General features: G+C 43.4%; 1 protein-coding gene across 1 annotated transcript; it reads left to right on the forward strand.

Moving 5' to 3' along the window:
* Positions 1-227: 227 nt before the first annotated feature.
* On the forward strand, positions 228-15628 carry LOC308409664 (protein NLRC3-like; the record flags this gene model as incomplete). Its single annotated transcript, XM_080902579.1, has 7 exons — positions 228-328; positions 1087-1159; positions 1322-1532; positions 1689-3477; positions 13258-13304; positions 13459-13855; positions 15604-15628. The coding sequence occupies exons 2-7, from the start codon at positions 1157-1159 to the stop codon at positions 15626-15628; spliced, it is 2472 nt and encodes an 823-aa protein (XP_080758705.1). The 5' UTR covers positions 228-328; positions 1087-1156.
* Between the last annotated feature and the right edge of the window lie 9277 nt (positions 15629-24905).

The raw sequence follows: 24905 nt of genomic DNA on the forward strand, positions 1-24905 counted from the left end.
TCCTCTGCAGGTGAAGGTAGAAAGTGTGTGTGAGCTGATGTGAATTCAGCAGCATGGATCAGTGTGAGGACAGAGAGGAGGGAGTCCCTCCCTCTAAAACCACTCTGTGTGGGGAACATGAGAGCCAGACCAAAGCTCAGAGGTGAGATGACCATCTCTAACTGTCCATGACTCTTATCCATGTCACAGCTCAGCACTCACATCACTGCTCCATCATTATTCACAGGAACCAACATGGAACTCCACCCAGCTGTGTGTCCTTACAGAGTGACCAGTCTAAAGATTATGGTATTGACTTTAAATCAGACGTGTGTCGTCCTGCAGAGAGGTAATGTGTGTGTAAATGTTGTTGTGTGTTTGTGAATAAATCCTCCATCATGTTTAATGTCAGCTCTGTTTCACACACATGTTCATATGTGCAGTGGTGTGTGTTGGAGTGTTTCCACAAACACAGCAGATACTCAGATTATTTTTAGGAAGGGGAGATTATTCTCAAACTCTCTGTCCTAAAACTCTTCACTCAGTCTGATGCCCACTTCCTGCTCCTCAGCAGTGCTGACATTTTCATGAACTGAAGTGTTTAATGAAAATTTCTGTGACTGCAGAAAAATTCCTTTAATCAATTCATTAATTATTAATGAAAAACAGCAAGCAGCAGCTGAACAGGAAGTAGTTTTTTGATTCCAGCAGTGTGATGTTCAGAGTTCAGCTGTGAGTTTAACAAACTGTTGTTGACCTCCTGATATATTTTAACTTTTTATTAACTTTGGAAAAAAACAAAAATGATTGTAGAGTGAAAAACCCAACAAAGAAGTGTCAGTGGTCAGGATAACAGTGGAAGGACTCTGGAGTGTAATTTGTATTATTGATCATTTTGATCTCTGACAGCAAAACTACAAATACAGATGCAACAAGGGAAGCACCAAAAGTGACTGAACACAGCTTTTAGAGGCTAAATTCAAATTTCAATAATTAAAGTGTGTGTGTGTGTGTGTGTGTGTGTGTGTGTGTGTGTGTGTGTGTGTGTGTGTGTGTGTGTGTGTGTGTGTGTGTGTGTGTGTGTGTCTGTCCATGGTTCCTCCACAGTGTGGACAAGCAGAGCTCAGAGGTTCCCAGTGGTCAGTCTGCCCATCAAACACAGCTGGACTCCATATTTATGGTCTGTACATGTACAACAACTACTTTTACATCTATTCTGTTCTCAGTCATCTCCATGCTGCTCTTTGTAGATCAGTGGATTGTCAGTGTGTCCAACATGGATCTGATGTTTGGCTCCATGACTTCACTCTGATCGGATCATTCATAAAGTATTCTGTTCCAGCTGCTGGAGGACAACATCATCACTTTTGTGAAGAACGAGCTGAAGAAGATCCAGAAGGTTCTGAGTCCAGATTACCCAGAATGCTTAGAGAGTCAGAGGGAGGATGAGGATGAGGAGCAGAGGAGGAGCAGCACAGGGGCATTTGTGAAGATCACAGTGGACTTCCTAAGGAGAATGAAGCAGGAGGAGCTGGCTGACCGTCTGCAGAGCAGTAAGAGGATTTCTATGAAGATTTAAACATTTGGATGAATGAAAATTTTCTAATGTCTTAAGAGACAGACCAACAGGTTTTAAAGATTCATTCTTTTTGGAATTAAGTCTTTGTTTCCACTTTCACGTGATAGTCTACATATTTCTTCTAATTTAGAACTTCAAGCTGCCGCTTGTCATCATAACCTTAAATCTGCCCTGAAGAAGAAGTTCCAGTGTGTGTTTGAGGGGATCGCTAAAGCAGGAAACCCAACCGTTCTGAATCAGATCTACACAGAGCTCTACATCACAGAGGGAGGGACTGCAGAGGTCAATGATGAACATGAGGTCAGACAGATTGAAGCAGCATCCAGGAAACGAGACAGACCAGAAACAACAATCAGACAAGAAGACATCTTTAAAGCCTCACCTGGAAGAAATGAACCAATCAGAACAGTGCTGACAAAGGGAGTGGCTGGCATTGGGAAAACAGTCTTAACACAGAAATACAGCCTGGACTGGGCTGAAGACAAAGCCAACCAGGACATCCAGTTCATATTTCCATTCACTTTCAGAGAGCTGAATGTGCTGAAAGAGGAAAAGTTCAGCTTGGTGGAACTTGTTCATCACTTCTTTACTGAAACCAAAGAAGCAGGAATCTGCAGCTTTGAAGACTTCCAGGTTGTGTTCATCTTTGATGGTCTGGATGAGTGTCGACTTCCTCTGGACTTCCACAAAACTACAATCTTGACTGACCCTAGAAAGTCCACCTCAGTGGATGTGCTGCTGATAAACCTCATCAGGGGGAAACTGCTTCCTTCTGCTCACCTCTGGATAACCACACGACCTGCAGCAGCCAATCAGATCCCTCCTGACTGTGTTCACAGGGTGACAGAGGTCAGAGGGTTCACTGACCCACAGAAGGACGAGTACTTCAGGAAGAGATTCAGAGATGAGGAGCAGGCCAGCAGGATCATCTCCCACATCAAGACTTCACGAAGCCTCCACATCATGTGTCACATCCCAGTCTTCTGCTGGATCACTGCTACAGTTCTGGAGGATGTGCTGGAAACCAGAGAGGGAGGACAGCTGCCCAAGACCCTGACTGAGATGTACATCCACTTCCTGGTGGTTCAGGCCAAAGTGAAGAAGGTCAAGTATGATGGAGGAGCTGAGACAGATCCACACTGGAGTCCAGAGAGCAGGAAGATGATTGAGTCTCTGGGAAAACTGGCTTTTGATCAGCTGCAGAAAGGAAACCTGATCTTCTATGAATCAGACCTGACAGAGTGTGGCATCGATATCACAGCAGCCTCGGTGTACTCAGGAGTGTTTACACAGATCTTTAAAGAGGAGAGAGGACTGTACCAGGACAAGGTGTTCTGCTTTGTTCATCTGAGTGTTCAGGAGTTTCTGGCTGCTCTTCATGTCCATCTGACCTTCATCAACTCTGGACTCAATCTGCTGCAAGAACAACAAACCACCTCCCAGAAGCCTGAAAAAACAGAATCTTCAGCGATTCACTTCTACCAGAGTGCTGTGGACAAGGCCTTACAGAGTCCAAATGGACACCTGGACTTGTTCCTCCGTTTCCTCCTGGGTCTTTCACTGCAGACCAATCAGACTCTCCTACAAGGTCTGCTGACACAGACAGGAAGTAGCTCACAGACCAATCAGGAAACAGTCCAGTATATCAAGAAGAAGCTCAGTGAGAATCTGTCTGCAGAGAAAACCATCAATCTGTTCCACTCTCTGAATGAACTAAATGATTGTTCTTTAGTGGAGGAGATTCAGCGGTACTTGAGTTCAGGAAGTCTCTCACTTCTTTCTCCTGCTCAGTGGTCAGCTCTGCTGTTCATCTTAATGTCATCAAGAAAAGACCTACATTTTTTTGACCAGAAGAAATTCTCTGCAGAGGAGACTCCTCTGAGGCTGCCGCCAGTGATTAGTGCCTCTAATAACTCTTTGTAAGTAAAGATGCTCTCATCCTTTTATTTTGTTAATATTTATTCTAATAAGCAAAAAGCTGGTGTGTACAATTTAAAAAAAAAAAAAAAAAAAAAAAAAAAAAAACTGTCATGGGTGCTAGTGTCTGGAAAATGGATCCAATTTTAAGTGTTCGTCAATACTCATTTCAGTAGTGAATGTTCATGTAGCAGGATAAATTTTCAGAATTTCTAAAATATTCCTTGGTGTAATTATTATTAAAGAGACACCCAGATCCAGCCTGTAGTGAAAACAACTCTTCAAAATGCAATACATGGAACAAACCATTGTTCTGTTACTGCACTGTCTATATTCAGTTGTCCCGCATTTTCCAAATGTTTTGTGACAATGCTAAGTTAAAAGACATTTTAATTCTTATGTGCTGTAATTGGCGTTACTTGTATGATCACTCAATTTCTGCAGTTTGTGGTGAACAGAATAATTTTCTTAATGTTGTCAGTGGGTTCCCTTTGCAAGTTCGAAAAAAAAGTCACTCTTTGTTCAGCTTTCCCTAAATCAGTTAGTTACAGTGGCTTGCAATTGTATTGGGCCCCCTTGAACTTTTCCACATTTTGTCACATTACAGCCACAAACATGAATCAATTTTATTGGAATTCCACGTGAAAGACCAACACAAAGTGGTGCACACGTGAGAAGTGGAATGAAAATCAGACATGATTCCAAACATTTTTTTACAAATAAATAACTGCAAAGTGGGGTGTGCATAATTATTCAGCCCCCTGAGTCAATACTTTGTAGAACCAGCTTTTGCTGCAATTACCACTGCCAGTCTTTTAGGGTCTGTCTCTACCAGCTTTGCACATCTACAGACTGAAATCTTTGCCCATTCTTCTTTGCAAAACAGCTCCAGCTCAGTCAGATTAGATGGACAGCGTTTGTGAACAGCAGTTCTCAGATCTTGCCACCGATTCTCGATTGGATTTAGATCTGGACTTTGACTGGGCCATTCTAACACATGGATATGTTTTGTTTTAAACCATTCCATTGTTGCGCTGGCTTTATGTTTAGGGTTGTTGTCCTGCTGGAAGGTGAACCTCCGCCCCAGTCTCAAGTCTTTTGCAGACTCCAAGAGGTTTTCTTCCAAGATTGCCCTGTATTTGGCTCCATCCATCTTCCCATCAACTCTGACCAGCTTCTCTGTCCCTGCTGAAGAGAAGCACCCCCAGAGCATGATGCTGCCACCACCACAGCTAGAGATTGACGAGGTACAACACAAATGCTACGGCAAGGAGGAGTCAGGACGCCAGGTCAGGGGGGAGATATCATCACCCCCACCCGAGATTGGGTACATAGCCCCAAGTGCGATAGGAGAAGGATCGTTGAGTGCGAGAGGAACTGACCTGAAAAATAGGATCATGGCCAAGCTTGAAACCTGGATCCCCCGTAGCCGGTTACCAAGATTACGTGAAGTACCCTCAGAAGGTCTGCTAGATGATGTTAATGCAGCACTACGGGCAATACCTACAACCACAATTACCGACACTAACAAGCTGATCTACAATACGGCAGCAGTGATCAGTGAGATGCTTGGTTACAAGTTGAACAGCCACAAGGGGCAGTACCCTCCATGGAGAAGGAGGCTAGAGGGCAAGATCAAAGTAGCACGGAGGGAGGTTAGCCAACTAACAGAGTTGCAGAAAGGTGCGACAAATAAGGTGCCTAAGAAATACAGCAAGCTGTCCATACCTGAGGCCTTGGAAACTGCCAAGCAAAGACTCACAGCCTTGGCCAGCCGCTTGAGGAGGTACACCAGAGAGATAGAAGGCAGGAGAATAAACCAGCTGTTCTCCACAGAACCAGCAAAGGTGTACTCTCAGTGGCAAGGGAACAATAAGAGAACAGCACCACCAAGGCTGGAGACGGAGCAATACTGGAAGAGCATATGGGAGAAGGATGCAACCCATAACGGCAATGCTCAGTGGCTAGTGGATCTGAGGGCAGACCACAGCGACCTCCCTGAACAGGGTCCAGTAACCATCACAGTGGCAGATATCCAAGAAAGGGTCTCCAGTATGAAGAGTTGGACAGCACCAGGGCCCGACATGGTTCACGCCTACTGGCTGAAGAAGCTGACTGCACTCCACGAGCGTCTGGCAGCACAAATGAACCAGCTGCTAGTTAACGAGAGACACCCGGAATGGCTAACTGAAGGCCGGACGGTCCTGATCCCCAAGGACCCCAAGAAGGGACCGGTCCCCTCCAACTACCGACCAATAACCTGCCTCAGTACTACATGGAAGCTCCTGTCAGGCATCATATCGGCTAAGATGAACAGGCACATGGGTCAATACATGAGCGGGACACAGAAAGGAATTGGCAAGAATACCAGAGGTGCAAAACACCAGCTACTGGTAGACAGAACAATCAGCCGAGACTGCAAGACCAGACTGACCAACCTGTGCACTGCCTGGATTGATTACAAGAAGGCCTATGACTCAATGCCCCACAGCTGGATACTGGAATGCCTAGAATTGTACAAGATCAATGGGACCCTAAGAGCCTTCATCAGGAACTCAATGGGGATGTGGCGTACAACACTAGAGGCCAACTCCAAGCCCATAGCACAAGTTACCATCAAGTGCGGGATCTACCAAGGAGATGCTCTGTCCCCACTGCTGTTCTGCATAGGCCTGAACCCCCTCAGTGAGATCATTAACAAGACTGGCTACGGATACCGACTACGGAACGGAGCAGTTGTCAGCCACCTCCTGTACATGGATGACATCAAGCTGTATGCCAAGAGTGAACGAGACATCGATTCACTGATCCACACTACCAGGCTATACAGCAATGACATTGGAATGTCGTTCGGACTGGAGAAGTGTAGTCGGATGGTAACAAAGAGAGGGAAGGTAGTCAGAACTGAGGGGATTGAACTACCAGAAGGCAACATTGCAGACATAGAGGACAGTTACAAGTACCTGGGGATCCCGCAGGCAAATGGGAACCATGAAGAGGCCGCTAGAAAGGCTGCAACCACCAAGTACCTGCAGAGGGTCAGGCAAGTCCTGAGGAGTCAGCTGAATGGTAAGAACAAGATCCGGGCCATCAACACATACGCCCTGCCCGTGATCAGGTACCCTGCTGGGGTAATAGGCTGGCCAAAGGAGGAGATAGAAGCCACTGACATAAAGACAAGAAAGCTCCTGACCATGCATGGAGGGTTTCACCCCAAGTCCAGCACCCTGAGGCTGTACGCTAAGCGGAAGGAAGGGGGCCGGGGACTGGTGAGTGTCAGCACCACAGTCCAGGATGAGACAAGGAACATCCAAGAATACATTGGGAAGATGGCCCCAACTGACCGAGTGCTCAGTGAATACCTCAGGCAGCAGAAACCCAAGAAAGAGGAGGGAGACGAGGAACCATCATGGAGGGACAGGCCCCTGCACGGTATGTACCACCGGCAGATAGAGGAGGTGGCTGATATCCAGAAATCCTACCAGTGGCTGGACAAAGCTGGACTGAAAGACAGCACAGAGGCACTAATCATGGCAGCACAAGAACAAGCTCTGAGTACAAGATCCATAGAGGCTGGGGTCTATCACACCAGGCAAGACCCCAGGTGCAGGCTGTGTAAAGATGCCCCAGAGACAATCCAGCACATAACAGCAGGGTGCAAGATGCTAGCAGGCAAGGCATACATGGAACGCCATAACCAAGTGGCCGGCATAGTGTACAGGAACATCTGTGCCGAGTATAACCTAGAAGTCCCGAGGTCAAAATGGGAGATGCCCCCAAGGGTGGTGGAGAATGACCGAGCTAAGATCCTGTGGGACTTCCAGATACAGACGGACAAAATGGTGGTGGCTAACCAACCGGACATAGTGGTGGTAGACAAACAGAAGAAGACGGCCGTAGTGATCGATGTAGCGGTTCCGAATGACAGCAATATCAGGAAGAAGGAACACGAGAAGCTGGAGAAATACCAAGGGCTCAGAGAAGAGCTCGAGAGGATGTGGAGGGTGAAGGTAACGGTGGTCCCCGTGGTAATCGGAGCACTAGGTGCGGTGACTCCCAAGCTAGGCGAGTGGCTCCAGCAGATCCCGGGAACAACATCGGAGATCTCTGTCCAGAAGAGCGCAGTCCTGGGAACAGCTAAGATACTGCGCAGGACCCTCAAGCTCCCAGGCCTCTGGTAGAGGACCCGAGCTTGAAGGATAAACCGCCCGCAGGGGCGTGCTGGGTGTTTTTTTTTATATATATATATATATATATATATATATATATATCAGAACAATTTAGTACACTTCAAACTGCTCACACTATGCAACTAGACTGCATTAGTGCGAGGTTAAGTCACCGTGGGGACATAGGAACTACTTCCGGCAGTGGTACAATATAAAAGCGTTAAATAAAAAAAAAAATGAATAAAAGCCCATTATAATCACCCGACCCGTAATGCTCTTATTGTGAACGCTAAGCGGGAACGCGATCCTTCCGGTCAAACTACGATCGCTATTTTATTAATCCTCGTACCTAATTGTACATAGAAGGTCTGATAACACAGGAATGACATTATGGACATACGAGCGACCGTACATGCATCAACAAAGCTAAACCGGGATAGGCTAACAACATAAATTAGCATATGAAATGACAGTGAACTCCCGCGTTGCATGCGTGGCCTACCGCTCCAACTATGGACTATATTAGCTCCTAAATGGTAACATACTACAGTACTGACACAAACAAAGGCAAAATACAACACAGGTCACTACTTACTTGCCATTCACACACACATAACATCCCCCTGGAATCAGTGCACCTAAGGTTGCCAACTCCCTGAAAAATAAATAATGGACACCTCGTGGCCAGGTCCGGGCAACCCAGTTGTCTTCACCCTTCCCAGTGTGGTAGCTCTTTTTTTTTTGTGTGAAATTATATTTTTAACCATTTGACTTGAATTTGATTTAAGCAGATGCATATTCTTTGTGATATGACCATATGGGAAACAAATGATCATTTAGCCATTTATTTTTAGCTCAAAATGACAACATTAACACAGTAAAACAGGTCTCTTTCTTAAACAGAAGCCTGTCATACTTAACTTTTGAGAATATAAGTAAATCTTTATTTAAAAGAACTCTGTCCTGCTTAACTTAAAATTATATAAATTAATAGAAAACAATAGAACGAAAAACATTCTTGTAACAGTGCACATATAGTGTTTTTAGTACAATTGGCTTCAGTTCAGGCATTATTTCAGCTTTTCTAATGCTAATCAGCTGCTCCCATTTGTAAACCTGCTTGTTCCCATGATTACGCATAATAACTCATCAAATAAATTATATTATCACACTTCTGGCCACATAGCGCTGATATTCACTGAACATGCCCATATTAACCTTAACCAGAGGGTTTAAAAAAAAACAAACCAATGTTTACATACCATATCTGCTTCTGCCGTGGCCTGGTGGATGGAAAATTGGGTAAGGGTTCCCCGAGCTTTCACGCCAATCATGTTCTTCATGTGCCCACCATTAGAAGCATGCCTATGGAAAAAGTGCGCCGGCACACAGTGCAGTGCGCTTTAAAGGTGTTATCATGCACTTTTCCAGCCAGGTGTTTTCCTTTTCCCATTCCTTCCTGTACTTTTGCCGCCTTTTTTTCTTTCTCTGAGGGGAACAAACATTGCTGCTCTAATGCTGGGCTTACACTGTGCGATTTTTGGCCCATTTTGAGCCGATTTTTGAGTCGTGCGACCGATTTCGTGATCGGCCCGATTTTGGCCTTCATCGTGCATCGTGTAGTATACGTGAGGTAACGAGAAGCGATTAACACCTCGAGCAGCTCCCGATCATCAATCGCTCGTGAGGGTGTCACCACAGCCGCTCACACTGCTCATGCGCAAACATGTAAACGTCAGTGAAAAAGATGGAGCAGCACGGCTGTGCAGCCTGTGATCTGGACACAAGCGATGGAGGCACAACTTGTAGAACTTTGGAAAGCTCATCTGAGCCTTTTTGATGCGGCCTCACAAAATTATTATCATGACCACAACAACCGTGAAAATAGTTCGATTTACACTGCTGCTCAATCCCAGCTGCCCGATCAATGCTTTTCATTAGCAATTTAGCAAAGTTGATGGTGGTGGTGTGTCTGTGTGAGTCAAAGTGTGAGTTGGCACGGTCTCTGCTCAGAAAAAATCTGCGTTGCGCACAGAAAACAAATTCTAACCTGAATTGAAAATAAAGAAGGCTATGACAGTGCTCTTATCTGCCGACACCGGTGTTCTAGCTAGCAAAGCGGCGTGGCTGATGTGGGGTGAAGCCACGTTAATGACAACGTGTACAACCATTGGAGATGTGAGCAGGACAGACGGAACAATTGACGGAAACAGTGTGGACTTTATACCAGTTTTTAAATTGTGTTGATCGGCCATGTAAAACCAGAGTTATGATAAAAATATCTGCAATGTTTGGTTTTCTTCCTGAATAATCAGAATACTTTATTCATCATTGTTTATATTTACTGCGGGAAGAAACAGTAAAAACGGCGTTTTATAAGGAAAATGCTTGAAAGCACTCTCCACCTGTGAGCAAAGACGAAACCAAAACATCCCACCCTTTCCCATTGGTCAAAAAATGTACCATGTCGACCAATCAAAACATGGCATTTAGTTGTTAAGAAACGGGAGGAAGTTTTAGGAGTGACGGCGGTGTTTGGGGATGTGAGAAATTTGCAACGTTTAGCGCAAAGCCTGAAGAAGAAGTTCCAGTGTGTGTTTGAGGGGATCGCTAAAGCAGGAAACCCAACCGTTCTGAATCAGATCTACACAGAGCTCTACATCACAGAGGGAGGGACTGCAGAGGTCAATGATGAACATGAGGTCAGACAGATTGAAGCAGCATCCAGGAAACGAGACAGAACAGAAACAACAATCAGACAAGAAGACATCTTTAAAGCCTCACCTGGAAGAAATGAACCAATCAGAACAGTGCTGACAAAGGGAGTGGCTGGCATTGGGAAAACAGTCTTAACACAGAAATACAGCCTGGACTGGGCTGAAGACAAAGCCAACCAGGACATCCAGTTCATATTTCCATTCACTTTCAGAGAGCTGAATGTGCTGAAAGAGGAAAAGTTCAGCTTGGTGGAACTTGTTCATCGCTTCTTTACTGAAACCAAAGAAGCAGGAATCTGCAGCTTTGAAGACTTCCAGGTTGTGTTCATCTTTGATGGTCTGGATGAGTGTCGACTTCGTCTGGACTTCCACAAAACTACAATCTTGACTGACCCTAGAAAGTCCACTTCTGTTGATGTGCTGCTGATAAACCTCATCAGGGGGAAACTGCTTCCCTCTGCTCGCCTCTGGATAACCACACGACCTGCAGAAGCCAATCAGATCCCTCCTGACTGTGTTCACAGGGTGACAGAGATCAGAGGGTTCACTGACCCACAGAAGGACGAGTACTTCAGGAAGAGATTCAGAGATGAGGAGCAGGCCAGCAGAATCATCTCCCACATCAAGACATCACGAAGCCTCCACATCATGTGCCACATCCCAGTCTTCTGCTGGATCACTGCTACAGTTCTGGAGGATGTGCTGGAAACCAGAGAGGGAGGACAGCTGCCCAAGACCCTGACTGAGATGTACATCCACTTCCTGGTGGTTCAGGCCAAAGTGAAGAAGGTCAAGTATGATGGAGGAGCTGAGACAGATCCACACTGGAGTCCAGAGAGCAGGAAGATGATTGAGTCTCTGGGAAAACTGGCTTTTGATCAGCTGCAGAAAGGAAACCTGATCTTCTATGAATCAGACCTGACAGAGTGCAGCATCGATATCAGAGCAGCCTCGGTGTACTCAGGAGTGTTTACACAGATCTTTAAAGAGGAGAGAGGACTGTACCAGGACAAGGTGTTCAGCTTCATCCATCTGTGTTCAGGAGTTTCTGGCTGCTCTTCATGTCCATCTGACCTTCATCAACTCTGGACTCAATCTGCTGCAAGAACAACAAACCACCTCCCAGAAGCCTGAAAAAACAGAATCTTCAGCGATTCACTTCTACCAGAGTGCTGTGGACAAGGCCTTACAGAGTCCAAATGGACACCTGGACTTGTTCCTCCGCTTCCTCCTGGGTCTTTCACTGCAGACCAATCAGACTCTCCTACAAGGTCTGCTGACACAGACAGGAAATAGCTCACAGATCAATCAGGAAACAGTCCAGTGTAGTTAGTGTGTAGTGTAGTCAATAGTTTTGTTGTGTGTGTCAGAACAATGAGGCGACTGCTGAATGTTACAGGTGCTACAGCAGTGATACATCTCCTATTGTCAGGCCTGCAGGTATCAGGCTGTTCTCCTTTATCTCACAGTGGACACAAATTATTTTTTGGAGTGGCACAAATAATTTGTGTGGCATCAGATTTGATGCAGAACAGCTGATTATTTTGTTTGAAATGTTTATTTAAAAAACGCCTTGGCTGCATTTTTAGTTAAACAGCTGCAAAAAACTTTGTTGTTTGCAAAACTCAGTAACTTTTTTGAAGTAGTAACTATATAATTAATTGCCCAACATTGGTCATTATATATGGTATTTTGCAGACAGAGTTACAGGACTCTCTCCCAGACCACAGACTCAGACTCATAATAAGTCAGAGCTTTATTTAAAAAATAAATAAATAAAAGAAAGTTGTGTTTTCAAAATTGGAGTTCAAGTTATTTTTACTTCCAATAGTGTTAACATACTACACAGGTCAATGACTAGATTTTTATTTTTTTAATTTTCATTGTAAGTGGGGCTAAAGGAGTTAATTAAAAGTAGTCTAACATAAATGTAAATGCTGCAATTTTATTATTTTAATAAATCATGTAACTTGGATGGATTCGATGCTGGCGTGACCACAGTGCACACGTCTGCTGTTGCTCACAGTGGTCCAAGGGACGCTCAGGGAGTTTGTGTGTTCGCTCAGACACATGAAAAATTAGAGGGAACATTGGTTATAACCTTCGTTTTATGGAGGCACAGTGTGAGCACTCAGGTTGCATCACAGCATCAGGCCGTATAGTGTGAGACCCTGCATCGTGACCTATGAACTTCTAACCCCTGCGAGTCAATCGTGCAGTTTGAAAAAAAACAGTGTAAGCCCAGCTTTAGGTGTACTGTCGTCCGAGACTTGCACCGCCGTGTCGGCGTTTGTTTCCCTGTTGGCCATGCTTCTTGTTGTGGTCATCTGTTGTCTTCCGGTATTTTCTCCGTAAGCGACCTTTCCTCGACCAGTGAGATGAGCGGTAATCTGAATTGTCATACTCGAATTGTCATAAGTGTGCTGTCAGCTCATTGGTCACAAAGCAGGAGAGGGGCTGGGAATTATGTTTTCAAACAAAGCGTTAATTCCATTAACATTTATAGACTACTTTTGATTCTCACTGTATTACGGGACAAAGTGCGTCCCTTATTAGCTCAATACGGGACGTGCACTTTTGTTTCTAAATATGGGACGATTCCGTTTTTTAAGGGACGGTTGGCAACCCTAAGTGCACCCTCTCCGGACCAACACTGCTCATCTGACATTAAACTGCCCACCTTACTAACCGGATGATGTCACTAGACGGTGGGCTGACCCAAACCGACAGAAGACTGAATATTAAATGAACTGCAAATAAACTTATAAACACCAATAAAACTATTCTATGAACTTTGGGGCCTTTTATACAGTGTCTAACAGTATGTGTATGACAGCAATGTAATGTCCATGTGTGCATGCTGACTGTGCTGGTCTGACCCCCCTCCTCCTTTCAGGGTGGAGCCTGCTGGAGTCCAATGGTTGAGACCAGGTCTGAGGAAGTGTAAGTGTGTTTTTAATGTGATTCATGAAAACAAAGCAGCACTCATTCAACCATCATCATCATTCTGATGTCAGGAGTCATCATCAAAGTGTCAATCAATAAACAGATGATGGATCAATAACTGCAGCTGGATTGTGTTTGTTCTCTCCATCAGATTCCTGTCAACTCAAAATCGACACAAACACAGTACACACAAACCTCAAACTGTCTGACAACAACAGGAAGGTGACACGTGTGGAGGAGGTTCAGTCATATCCTGATCATCCAGACAGATTTGATGTTTGTGAACAGCTGCTGTGTAGTACTGGTCTGGCTGGTCGCTGTTACTGGGAGGTCGAGTGGAAAGAAACAGTTGAGATATCAGTGAGTTACAGAAGAATCAGAAGGAAAGGAGGCAGTAAGGACTGCGCATTTGGATGGAACGATCATTCCTGGAGCCTGATCTGCTCTGAGGATGGTCCTCTTTATATCTGTCACAATAACAGCCACACATCCATATCCTCCTCCTCTTCCTCCTCCTCCTCCTCCTCTGTCTCTAACAGAGTAGCAGTGTATGTGGACTGTCCTGCTGGCACTCTGTCCTTCTACAGAGTCTCCTCTGATACTCTGATCCACCTCCACACCTTCAACACCACATTCACTGAAACTCTTTATCCTGGATTTTGGCTCTGGTCTCCTGGTGCCTCAGTGTCCCTGTGCTGAGTGGAGTGTAAAGAGTGTCTCCTGTTAGAGAAACACTCTGACTGTTGAACAGATAGTTCAGTCTGTACATGTCTGTCTCTTTCACTCACAAACACGTTTCCAGATTCATGGATTCAATCAGTTGATGTTTGAAACTGTTCTGAATGATTCCTTGTAAACTTCTTCCTCTTCAGTCCTTTAAAGATGGAAGCTCCCATTATTCCCGGATCCACATGTTGTTTTCTGTCTTTTTCCACTCAAAGCTTCACAGTGAATCTCAGTATGTTGTGTTTCTCTGAAGCTCAGTTCACAACCAGCTCCTCTGCATTTTCAACAAGTCTGAGCTCATTAAAATGAATCTAAATGTTTGATTTCTCTTTCTTAATCGGATGTTTTCAAACTCTCCACATGCTCTTACTGTTTCACTCATTGTTGGAAGCTCATCATTTGAAAATGAAAGCAAGTTTGTATGTTTCATGCTTACTGACTGAGATCTTTAGTGGGGGGTTGACATCAGTCTTCCCTCTAATTTTTCATGTGTCTGAGCGAACACACAAACTATTATTGATATATGATATTAAAAGAAAAGTCAGTTTAAGGTAGATGGTGGGTATATTATTTTAATTTCTTACATGTTAAATATGTAATCAGAACTGACTTCCACCACCTTAAAATCTAATCTGTAATAGGAAATTATGTCATAAGCAAACAAGAAGGTAGTCAGTAAATTGAGGAGAAAGATTTTACTCAGCTAGTTAAATCCAGCTTTGTCCGGATACATCCATTGCCTTTGGTGGCTTTGTGGGTATGTATGTATATACAGAGTTGTTTTATTTTTTTTATGCTCATGTATGGATCATTCTTGTTGAAGAAGGTAATTTTCTCTAAGTATAATGATAAAAAAACAATCTCCTACAATTTATACTAGCGATCGATCACTGAGTTAGTTAAAGGGCAATCGGAAAAACAAAATAGAGGTGCAAGCAATTAATTACAGCAAGAGTTGTTTAAAATCATAATTTAATATTTATATGTGTGTTAGAAATGGAAGAAATTCACATAAATATTGTAGGAATATATGTTGACTTGTATTAAAAAAGTGGTTATTTTATTTTCATCATTTTATCTGTACATATGCCTTGAACTGTATGTTGCAGTTTCAGCTTTCCCTTTGTCAATAAACCTTTGAACCAGGAACTGTGTCATTAGAGTCTTGATGTGGGGAAGGAGTTTAGCTGACTGACAAATCATAGCAGAGGATGTACAGAATCCAAATGTTATATTTCTCTTTTTTCTTTTCTTTTTTTTTTAAATTTTTTAAACCAACCTCTCCAAATGTGCTCACTTGCTTTTGAAACGGGAAAAGAAGAAAGCTCTCAAAATGAGTATATTTTCACATTAAGAGAACATTTTCATGGTTTTTGCTTTTATTTTCTGTCTAACCCTCTTAGAACTGTGTGGATGCTCCATGGCTGAAAAAGATACTAACATCTCCTTGAATTCGTCACTGATAGTGATTTGTGGCCCTCTGCTAGTGACAAGATATACTGCATGATGTCATTTTCATGAACACAGATGACATGAAGTGTTTTTAAATCTGCTTTTTCAAATTTTTCAGGGTCCTGCTCCAGGAAACAGCTTGAAAAAACTCTGAGTTTTCAATAAAATCTGTTGTTCTGCAGTGGAGAAAAGAGTCACTTGAATCAGTTTAACCACTCTATCATCATCATACTCAGAATCAAGTTTGATATCAAATATATTATTTTGATCTTGAAGGCAAGCTGTTTGTCTTGGTGCTTTTCTAATAGTGAGGACAGGATAGTGAGGATACTTTGTTTCATGTGTAAATGATTCATTCAATTCATTCATTCAAATTCATGTGTAAATCAGCAGCTAAGTATTCAAATGAAGTCAAAGTAGCGAGGGCCATCATTTTACACACAGGTTGGTTTGAGTGAAGAACTCCAATGCCTCCACTATTCTGATGGTGTCTCACAGCTTGGAAAGAACCTATGTTTGGGGGTCAGGTTTAATTTCTAACTGGGACACCATCCTCTGTGAGCCAGGTTTACACAAGAAACATTCAATCTGATTCATTTTCACTCATTAGATCATTAATAATAAACAAAAGGTCTTATTTTCGTGGGAGTTGACATTTAATAGTCAAATGTGAGTTTGGACACAGTTTCCGAGCAGGAATACATAAAATCAGACTAGAAACACGTCTGGAGAGCTGCTGAGCTCCGGGTCTCTATATTTGCAGGCACAGCAGGAGACAGACAGTGCACTTTGTTCTTTTTTATTGATGTATCTTAGATATAGAACCATACCAAGAAGTATTAGGACCACATTAAGAAAACAAATATTATTGATCATTTTGAGAATAAAGTTGTTGTTTCAGGACAAATTGCCAGTAACAGTAACAGAACAGTAACCAATCACTGCAGTCTGAATGCTTCTCTTTGGTCATGTGACCATTTGATCTCTGATCAGTGTGTTCTTCAGTGGCTGTGTCCAAATTAAGAGACCGCAAGCTTGAAGTACGCATTTTGAGTGCGATTATGTCACCGCCACGCGACAACGGCTGCTCCAATTTGAAGTGTACTTCAAATGCGTACTCCAAATGCGCCGTCGATTTTCCCCAAATATTAAGCGTGGTCCGGTGCGCAATTCATGGTCCCATATATCCCACAATTCCCACAAGATCCCCATCCCGCGGCGGTGGGTGTGGATAATTTTGCTGCAAAATATGGCAGACGGCAAAAGCAGAGCGGCCGAAAAGTGAACTGTCAAAAGTAAGTACTGAATATCATGTCACTTATTTATGTGTGAATGTTTAATAATGAAGAACATTAAAACATTACTGTTGGCCACATGTCGGCAAAGTTATGTGACATTAGTGATGTTTGTACTTTCAGCGTCAGCTTGGTTTTAAAGCCTTTAACCCTTTAAAGCCGGTCGGAGCGGGCACGCTCCATTTTGCATAACTATTTTTAAATCCCGGTAGCACTGCAACCATATGAGCTAGCGCAATAATTTTTTTTGCATATGAAACCGGAGTTGTACTTACATCTTATGCCATCAGCTTGTCCTCGGTCACAGTTTCCTTCCACATATAGCTTTGCAAAAACTGCATAAAAAGCACTTGCAGCAACAAAAACATAATATTCCAGAAACACGCTTTGCCGATCCGATCAGCTGTTCATAACACTTCCTACGTCCATCAGCGTGAACTATCGCATGTCCGCCATAACCTGCCCGAAACAGGAAGTGACGTCATTTTGCGGAAATGTAGTTTTTTTTACCATCGTGGCCTTATGAGCCTCTACTGGTGTTTTTAAAAGTTATCTTTGACTTTATGACTTTCTGTGTCGTTTCTGGGATGCTTAGGACTCATATTGCACTGCTGGAAATAGTTTATTTTGATGCATATGCTGTTATTTTGCAAATTTGCACTATAATATTTATTTTCGTTTTTCCTGCAGTATATAAAAATTGGTGTATTTCAAAAATAAAACTATGAAGACACTTAAAATAAATTTCCTGTGGTGGGAAACTATTTTGTGCAACTTTTTTGTATTTACAGTTTTGAGGGATAAGCCTCTTAAATTTCTCTAACTAGAAATATATGTTAAAAACACAAAAACGATTTTAAATTTTTTTGTAGTTTATTGCACTTTTTTGCAATGTATGTAATTACTATGCACTTAATGAATACATATTATTAAAATTTGGGCTGTAATGGTTGTATTGATGTATATCAACTTGAAATGCTCCCAAAAATGGCACTACAGCATGTAAAAGTATAAAGTAAGCTCTGGCAGACTTGGTTCTATGGTAGGTCTTAAAGGGTTAAACCTTTGTGGCCGTTTTATATACCAAAATGGTGTTTCTCACCCTCCGACGTCTCACTGGTGGTTCGGATCATCAGACTGAATCCCAGCGCCGCGGACAAGACTAAAAACACCTGCCCAGACCCGAATTCACGTCCTGCTGCTCTCTCCTCATCTATGAGGGTTGTCAGGAGGAGTGTGGGACGAGAAGGAGCAGTGAGCACGGGGAGTGCAGGGACACTGGGGCAGAGAGCACTACACGGGGACTTTTGGAAGAAGACACTACACGGGAGTCTGAGAAATGGGGGGATTTATTGTTGTTTACTTCACCACCTTGTAAATAAACACTGTTGCACTGAAGAGTCCGGCGTTTGGGTCCTATTTCCCCAACTCCTCATGTTCTGCTAGCCAGACCATGACAATATACTTCTAAACACAAATGATTACATGCAGTATTCTACCATATGCAAACTTATATCATTAAAAGATATCATTCTCTTCAGTCATCTTCTGCTTTGTTGTTTGTGTTTCCACTGAGGTTACATCTGTGCTAAATTATGCTGCGTGTTTCATCAGTACTTTTTAAACACTTAAGGAAGTAATTTTCTTCAGTTTGACCTCTGAATGCAGTATTGCCTTTTGCCCTGTAATTACAGCAGGTGTTGGGTTTGTTACTGACCTTTGACCTGCAGCTGGATGTCTCCCAGTCTCCGTTCTTTCCCTCCAGCACTGATGGAGCAGGTGTAGTTGCCGCTGTCAGTCTTTGTGGGATTCCTCAGAGTGAGGCTGAAGTCTTTAATGATGAAAGCGTAACGATTCATTGATGTGCGTCTGCTGTAACGCTGGTTTTGTCCTCTAACATTGTCTCCTCCTTCTCGTCGTTGATGTACAGATTTGGGATCGAGGTCACTGCGAGTCCACATCACTGTGGTGTCCTCAGGTGTAATACCTGAGAAAAGACAGGGCAGCAGGACAGACCTTTCCCCCTCATTCACCTCCACCACCACAACCAGAGCATGCTGGGAAACTGAGGACACACAAAGAGAAACTCAAATCAAATATTTTGGGTTTGACCCAGAGTTTAAATGACGAATGAAAAGTAACATTTTATGCAGGATGTACGCATGTGTAAGATAATTTTATGTGTTCTCAGACTGTTTCCTATCTGTGTGTGGATTGAAGCATGGGCTTGTGAGTCCTCAAACATAGCACACACATCGCTGCATACATTTGTACATCTTAGTTTACGCTTGGGATCATATCATCTACATCTGAACGCTTTTGAGGCAAATTTCTGAGCTGCCGAGTCACCACACAGCAGAGCAGGGAGGAGAAGATGCACAAACATGTCTTCTTTCTAATGAAGAACAGCAACACACTGAACCTACAATTAAAGTATCGATCAGATAGAAATACCAGCAATCGCATCGATATTATTGATACCTGTATCAGTCCACCTACATGCACTTTCAACCAGCAAACAAACCCTCATAAATGTCTGTCTTTAAATGTTATTCTGAAGGTAACAATACGTCACCTGCATTTTCTTGGACTAAATGCCGCAACGAATTTTTGAAGTGATCAACAAGCCACAATGAGCTACTCATTAAATGGCATTTTTATAATTCCTTGTTATTTATAGTACTAAATTGTTTTCATTCTAAACTCAACACATGGTCTGCTCTGCTAATATGGAGGAACTACACTGGGAGCAAACAAGAGTGGGGCAACAGAAAGAGCCACTCATACAGGATGTTTCCATGCGGTGGAGTTCAATGCTGGATAAGTCAAGAGGCTGTTTTTGCTGCTTTAGACAAACAAAAGCACAAGCTAGTCATTTTAACTCCATCCGAGCTGGTAAAACTCCAAAAGCTGGCACTTTATTTGGAAATTTGTATTATTATTATTTAAAGACAATATTTTTAAGTACATTTTCAAAATGGTAAACTGCTATTTTAAGTACTTTACGTCTGCCCAATTTTGAAAAAAAAAAAACCTTATTGTTATTGTTACTGGCCTGCAAAGATTAAAAGATATTAGGTTTCATCATTAAAACGCTGAAAAAAATTTAACTTTATTGCTTTTTCCCCTAAAAAGTTAGTAATATGTAATTTAACTGGTATTTGAAGGGTATAAGTTCTGAATTTGAATTAAATTGAGGGAAGCAAAGGACACCTACAGGAGGAAGGTGGAGCAGAAGTTGGAGAGGAACAATATGAGGGAGGTCTGGAATGGTGTGAAAACCATCACAGGCCACAACACCAAGAAAAGCACAGTGGGGGGGACTGTGGAGAAGGCAAACAAACTCAACAACTTCTTCAACAGGTTTGACCAGCCCACAACCCCCCCACCCTCACCCTCACCTTCACTACAGAGTCCTCTCCCCACTCTCCTACCTCCCTCGCTTCCCCCCCTTCCTGACACCATGACACCCCCCTCCTCCAATCCCTCTCTCAGCAGCAAGACATCTCCCCCCCTCCCCTCCTTCCAAACATCTCCCGTGTCACAGTGGATCAGGTCAGGAGACAACTGAGGAAGCTTCGCCCCAGAAAGGCAGCAGGCCCAGACAAGGTGTGTCCTAGGATGCTTAAGGCGTGTGCTGCTGAACTTCGGGAGCCGCTACAACGAGTCTTCAACCTCAGTCTGCGACTGGGGAGAGTGCCCGCCCTATGGAAGACATCCTGCATCGTCCCGGTCCCCAAAAAGAACCGGCCCAATGAGCTGAATGACTTCCGACCGGTGGCACTGACGTCACATCTTATGAAGACTCTAGAGCGGCTCTTCCTCAACCTCCTCCGACCACAGGTACAACATGCCCAGGACCCACTACAGTTTGCATACAAGGCGGGTGTCGGAGTGGAGGATGCTATCCTGTACCTCCTACACAGAGCCCACTCACACCTGGATGGGGGAAAAGGCACGGTCAGGATCCTGTTTCTTGACTTTTCCAGTGCCTTTAATACCATCCGGCCCTGTATGCTTCAGGAAAAACTGAACAGGATGGAGGTGGACCCCTGCCTGGTGGCTTGGATCTCCGACTACCTCACCGACAGACCACAGTACGTCAGGCTGAAGGACATCACGTCTGACACAGTGGTGAGCAGCACAGGAGCACCACAGGGAACTGTGCTGTCCCCTCTTCTCTTCACCCTGTACACCTCTGACTTCTGCTACAACTCTGAATTATGCCATATTCAGAAGTTTGCAGATGACACGGCCATCATGGGGTGTATCTGGGATGATCAGGAAGAGGAGTACAGAAGTCTGGTGAGGAACTTTGTCGCATGGAGTCACACAAACCACCTGCAACTCAACACCTCAAAGACTAAGGAACTGGTTGTGGACTTCGGGAGGTCCAGAGAAGGTCCACTGCCGGTTCAGATAGAGGGGGAGGAGGTGGAGGTGGTCAACAAGTACAAGTACCTCGGGCTGTGGGTGGACAATAAACTGGACTGGTCATGCAACACAGAGCACCTGTATAAAAAAGCCCAAAGCCGACTGTACTTCCTCAGGAGGCTGAGGTCTTTTAACATCTGCAGGAAGCTCCTGAGGATGTTTTACCAGTCGGTGGTTGCTGGAGTACTTTTCTATGCTGTGGTGTGCTGGGGGAGCAGCACAGCAAAGAAGGACTCACACAGGCTGGAGAAACTGGTCAGGAGGGCTAGCTCTGTGGTCGGCATGAAGCTGGACACTCTGGTGACAGTGGCAGAGAAAAGGACATTAAAGAAACTGCTGGACATTATGGACAATGCTGGGCATCCTCTGCACACGGCCATAAACAACCAGAAGAGTCTGTTCAGTGACAGGTTGCTTCTCCCCAAGACAAGAACTAACAGACTTAAAAACTCCTTTGTCCCACACGCCATCAGACTGTTTAACTCCTCTCTGGAGGGGAGAGGGAGGGGAAACAGGAGGACAAAGGAGGGGGGAACAACTAAGCTGTAGTGCCTCTTCACCTCACTGTACAATAAAGACTTTTCTTTGTCTGCACAAAAAAAACAACAACAAAAAAAGCATAATAATCGATGTTGTTGTTAATCGATTACATGTCCCAGACTCTACTACTAACAATACAAGATCCAGTAGCACTGCAAATATAGGAAATGGGTATTTTTGAGGCCGTCTTCCAACAAGTGCATTGTACAAACAAACTGGTGTTTTAAGGGTTAAAAATGTAAAAAGTAATTACTATTTTATACTTGTGAAAAGAACTGATGTTAGTTTAAAAACTTGCAGTAAAACTGGCAAAAAAAAAAAAAAAGCAAGCAAGCAGCTGAAAACAAAGTGCTGTACACTTGACATGCCAAAAACGATACATTGAATAAAAAGAAAAAAATAATAAAATGATTGGAATTAAATTTTAATAAAATCAGCACATTAGATTGAGCTAAAACAATAAAACCAGGGTCATACAGTGTCATAAGCCAAGGAGTAAAAATGGGTTTTAAGACACATTTTAAAAGTGGACAATGAAGGGGCCTCTCTAATGTGCTGGGGCAGATTGTTCCAGAGATTATGAGCAGCATTAGAGAAGCCCTGTCCCCTCTGAGCTTCGTCTTGGACCTGCTTGGTACCTACAGGAGCAGCTGGTCAGCTGACCTGAGAAACCTGGGGGGTGAGTAGGGATGAAGAAGCTCAGAGAGGTAAGGCGGAGCAAGACCTTTAAACATTTAAAAACAAACATGAACTCTAAGATATACAGGCCGCCAATGGACTGAAGCGAGGATGGGAGTTATGTGCTCTCTTTTACGAGTTCTGGTTAAGAGTCGTGCAACAGCATTTTGGACCAGCTGCAGACGAGAGAGAAGAGACTGACTAACTCCACAATACAGAGCATTACAGTAATCTAAATGAGACGAAATAAAAGCATGGAGTAACATAGGTCTTACCTTTGCCAAGGGCCTTAAATGATAAAAACTGGACTTGACAGTAGTTCTAATTTGAGTTAATTTAAAATCACTGACCATCTTAAAACCCAAGTTAGTAACAACAGCTTTAAAATACTCTGCCAGGGGTCCCAAATCAATAGTGGAGGGATCACAAGGTCCACTAGGACCAAACACAATCACGTGCTGCTGTTGTTCAGCCGCTGGTTTCCTCTTTCTGGTGCAAAGTGGGCCAAAAGCAAACAAGAGACACGGACTCGCGACAGAAAAGCCGATCAGCTGATCGTTAAGCAGTTTCATGATTGAAGTAGCAGCAAGAAGAGGCAGTCGCTCCATATATCGTTTGTTAAGCTTAACGCAGGAATGCTTTACAAACATTCAGAGATGGACTTACACACTTGCTTTACTTCTCTCGGGGATAACTTTGTTGGAGATGAAATGCCGGGTTGCTAGCGAAGCTCCAAATGCTATCCAGACCACCGACAGGTCCCGCATGCCACAGCCGCTCTATCACGTGATGCATACTGCTCCGACGTGCTAACGTTCTGAGGTGAGTTACGGCGTGTTGCAAGTTTTGTGAGGTGCTTTCGTGATATTTAATGGATCGGATTACATTTTTTATTTTTCTCCGATATCCGATCCAGTAATTTAGGTCAGTATCGGACCGATACCAATACGTAATATCGGATCGGTCCATCTCTACATTTTACATCAGATTAAAACTTTGGTTGTAAGATTCAGATAATTTTTTATTAAAAGCTTGATATTTTAAATGAGAATAAGAAAGAAATGTCTTTGTGCCCTCCTTTCCCTGTTCATGCCCTATCGGCCCCCCTGGCTAAACTTTGCTAGATCCGCCCCTGCACAGTTACCAGCCGTCAGCTACGTAGAAAAAGATCCTAGTGTAGAAAGTAATATTAAATAAATTCTAACCACAGATTATCACACTTAAACGTGCTGCTGTTGTTCAGCTGCTGGTTTCCTCTTTGTGGCGCGAAGTGGGCGATAAACAAACAAGAGAGACGGACTCGCGACGGAAAAGCCAATCAGCTGATCATTGATCAGTTTCATGATTGAAATAGCAGCAGGAGAGGGAGGGAGAGGAAAGAGGCAGTCGCTCCATATATCGGTTGTTAAGCTTAACGCAGGAATGCTTTACAAACATTCAGAGATGAACTTACACACTTGCTTTACTTCTCTCTGGGATAACTTTCTCGGAGATGAAATGCCGGGTTGGTAGTGAGGCTCCAAATACTGAACCAGACCACCGACAGGTCTCCACGCCACAGCCGCTCTATCACGTGAGCACACTGCTCCGACGTGCTACGGTTATGAGCCGAGTTACAGCGTGTCACAAGTTTTGTGTGTGCTTTTTTGATATTTAATGGATCGGATTAATTTTTTTATTTCTCTCCAATACCCGATCCAGTAATTTACGTCAGTATCAGTACCAATCAGTACCAATAATTTAGGTCAGTATCGGACCGATACGTAATATTGGATCGGTCCATCTCTAGTAAATATAATGAAAAAAGCAGTGGCCCTAATATTGAGTCCTGCAGGTCCTAAACTGAAGGGCGTCAGAAAAGGACTCATGCCCTAAAAAGTTAACACTAAAAGTTCTAAGACCTAAACCAATTCAAAGCAGTACCACGAATGCCTGCAAGATGTTGTAAATGAGACAGTAAAATGTTGTGGTCTACAATGTCAAAAGCAGCTGTTAGGTCAAGGAGGACAAGAACAACATGATTACCAGAATCACAGGAAAGGAGGATATCATGAAAAACCCTTAAGAGTGTTGACTCAGTGCTATAGAGGTTTTTCAAACCTGATTGGAAGACCTCCAAGATACTGTTCTCATTTAAAAAAAAAAAAAAAAAATCCATCAATTGGAAATAGACAGAGGGGTCAGACTCAGGGGAAGAAATGAGAGAGTAGCTGTAACCTCAATGAAAAAACACATAAAATCATTAGACAGTTTATGAGAGGCCTCCAAACAGTCACTTTAAAACGAAGTCAATGGAGTTAAATAACACACGTGATTATTACTGTTGGAGGAAATGATCTTAGATAGGTTTTTTTATTTTAGCCTCTTTGACCATATCCTGATACGTCAGCAGTCCTTTAAGATTTGAAGAGACACCTGCAGTTTGTCCCTCTTCCATCTGCGTTCAGCTCTACAACACTACTCCTCACAGCCC

Source organism: Rhamphochromis sp. 'chilingali', assembly GCF_963969265.1.
Source record: "Rhamphochromis sp. 'chilingali' genome assembly, chromosome: 1".
NCBI lineage: Eukaryota > Metazoa > Chordata > Actinopteri > Cichliformes > Cichlidae > Rhamphochromis > Rhamphochromis sp. 'chilingali'.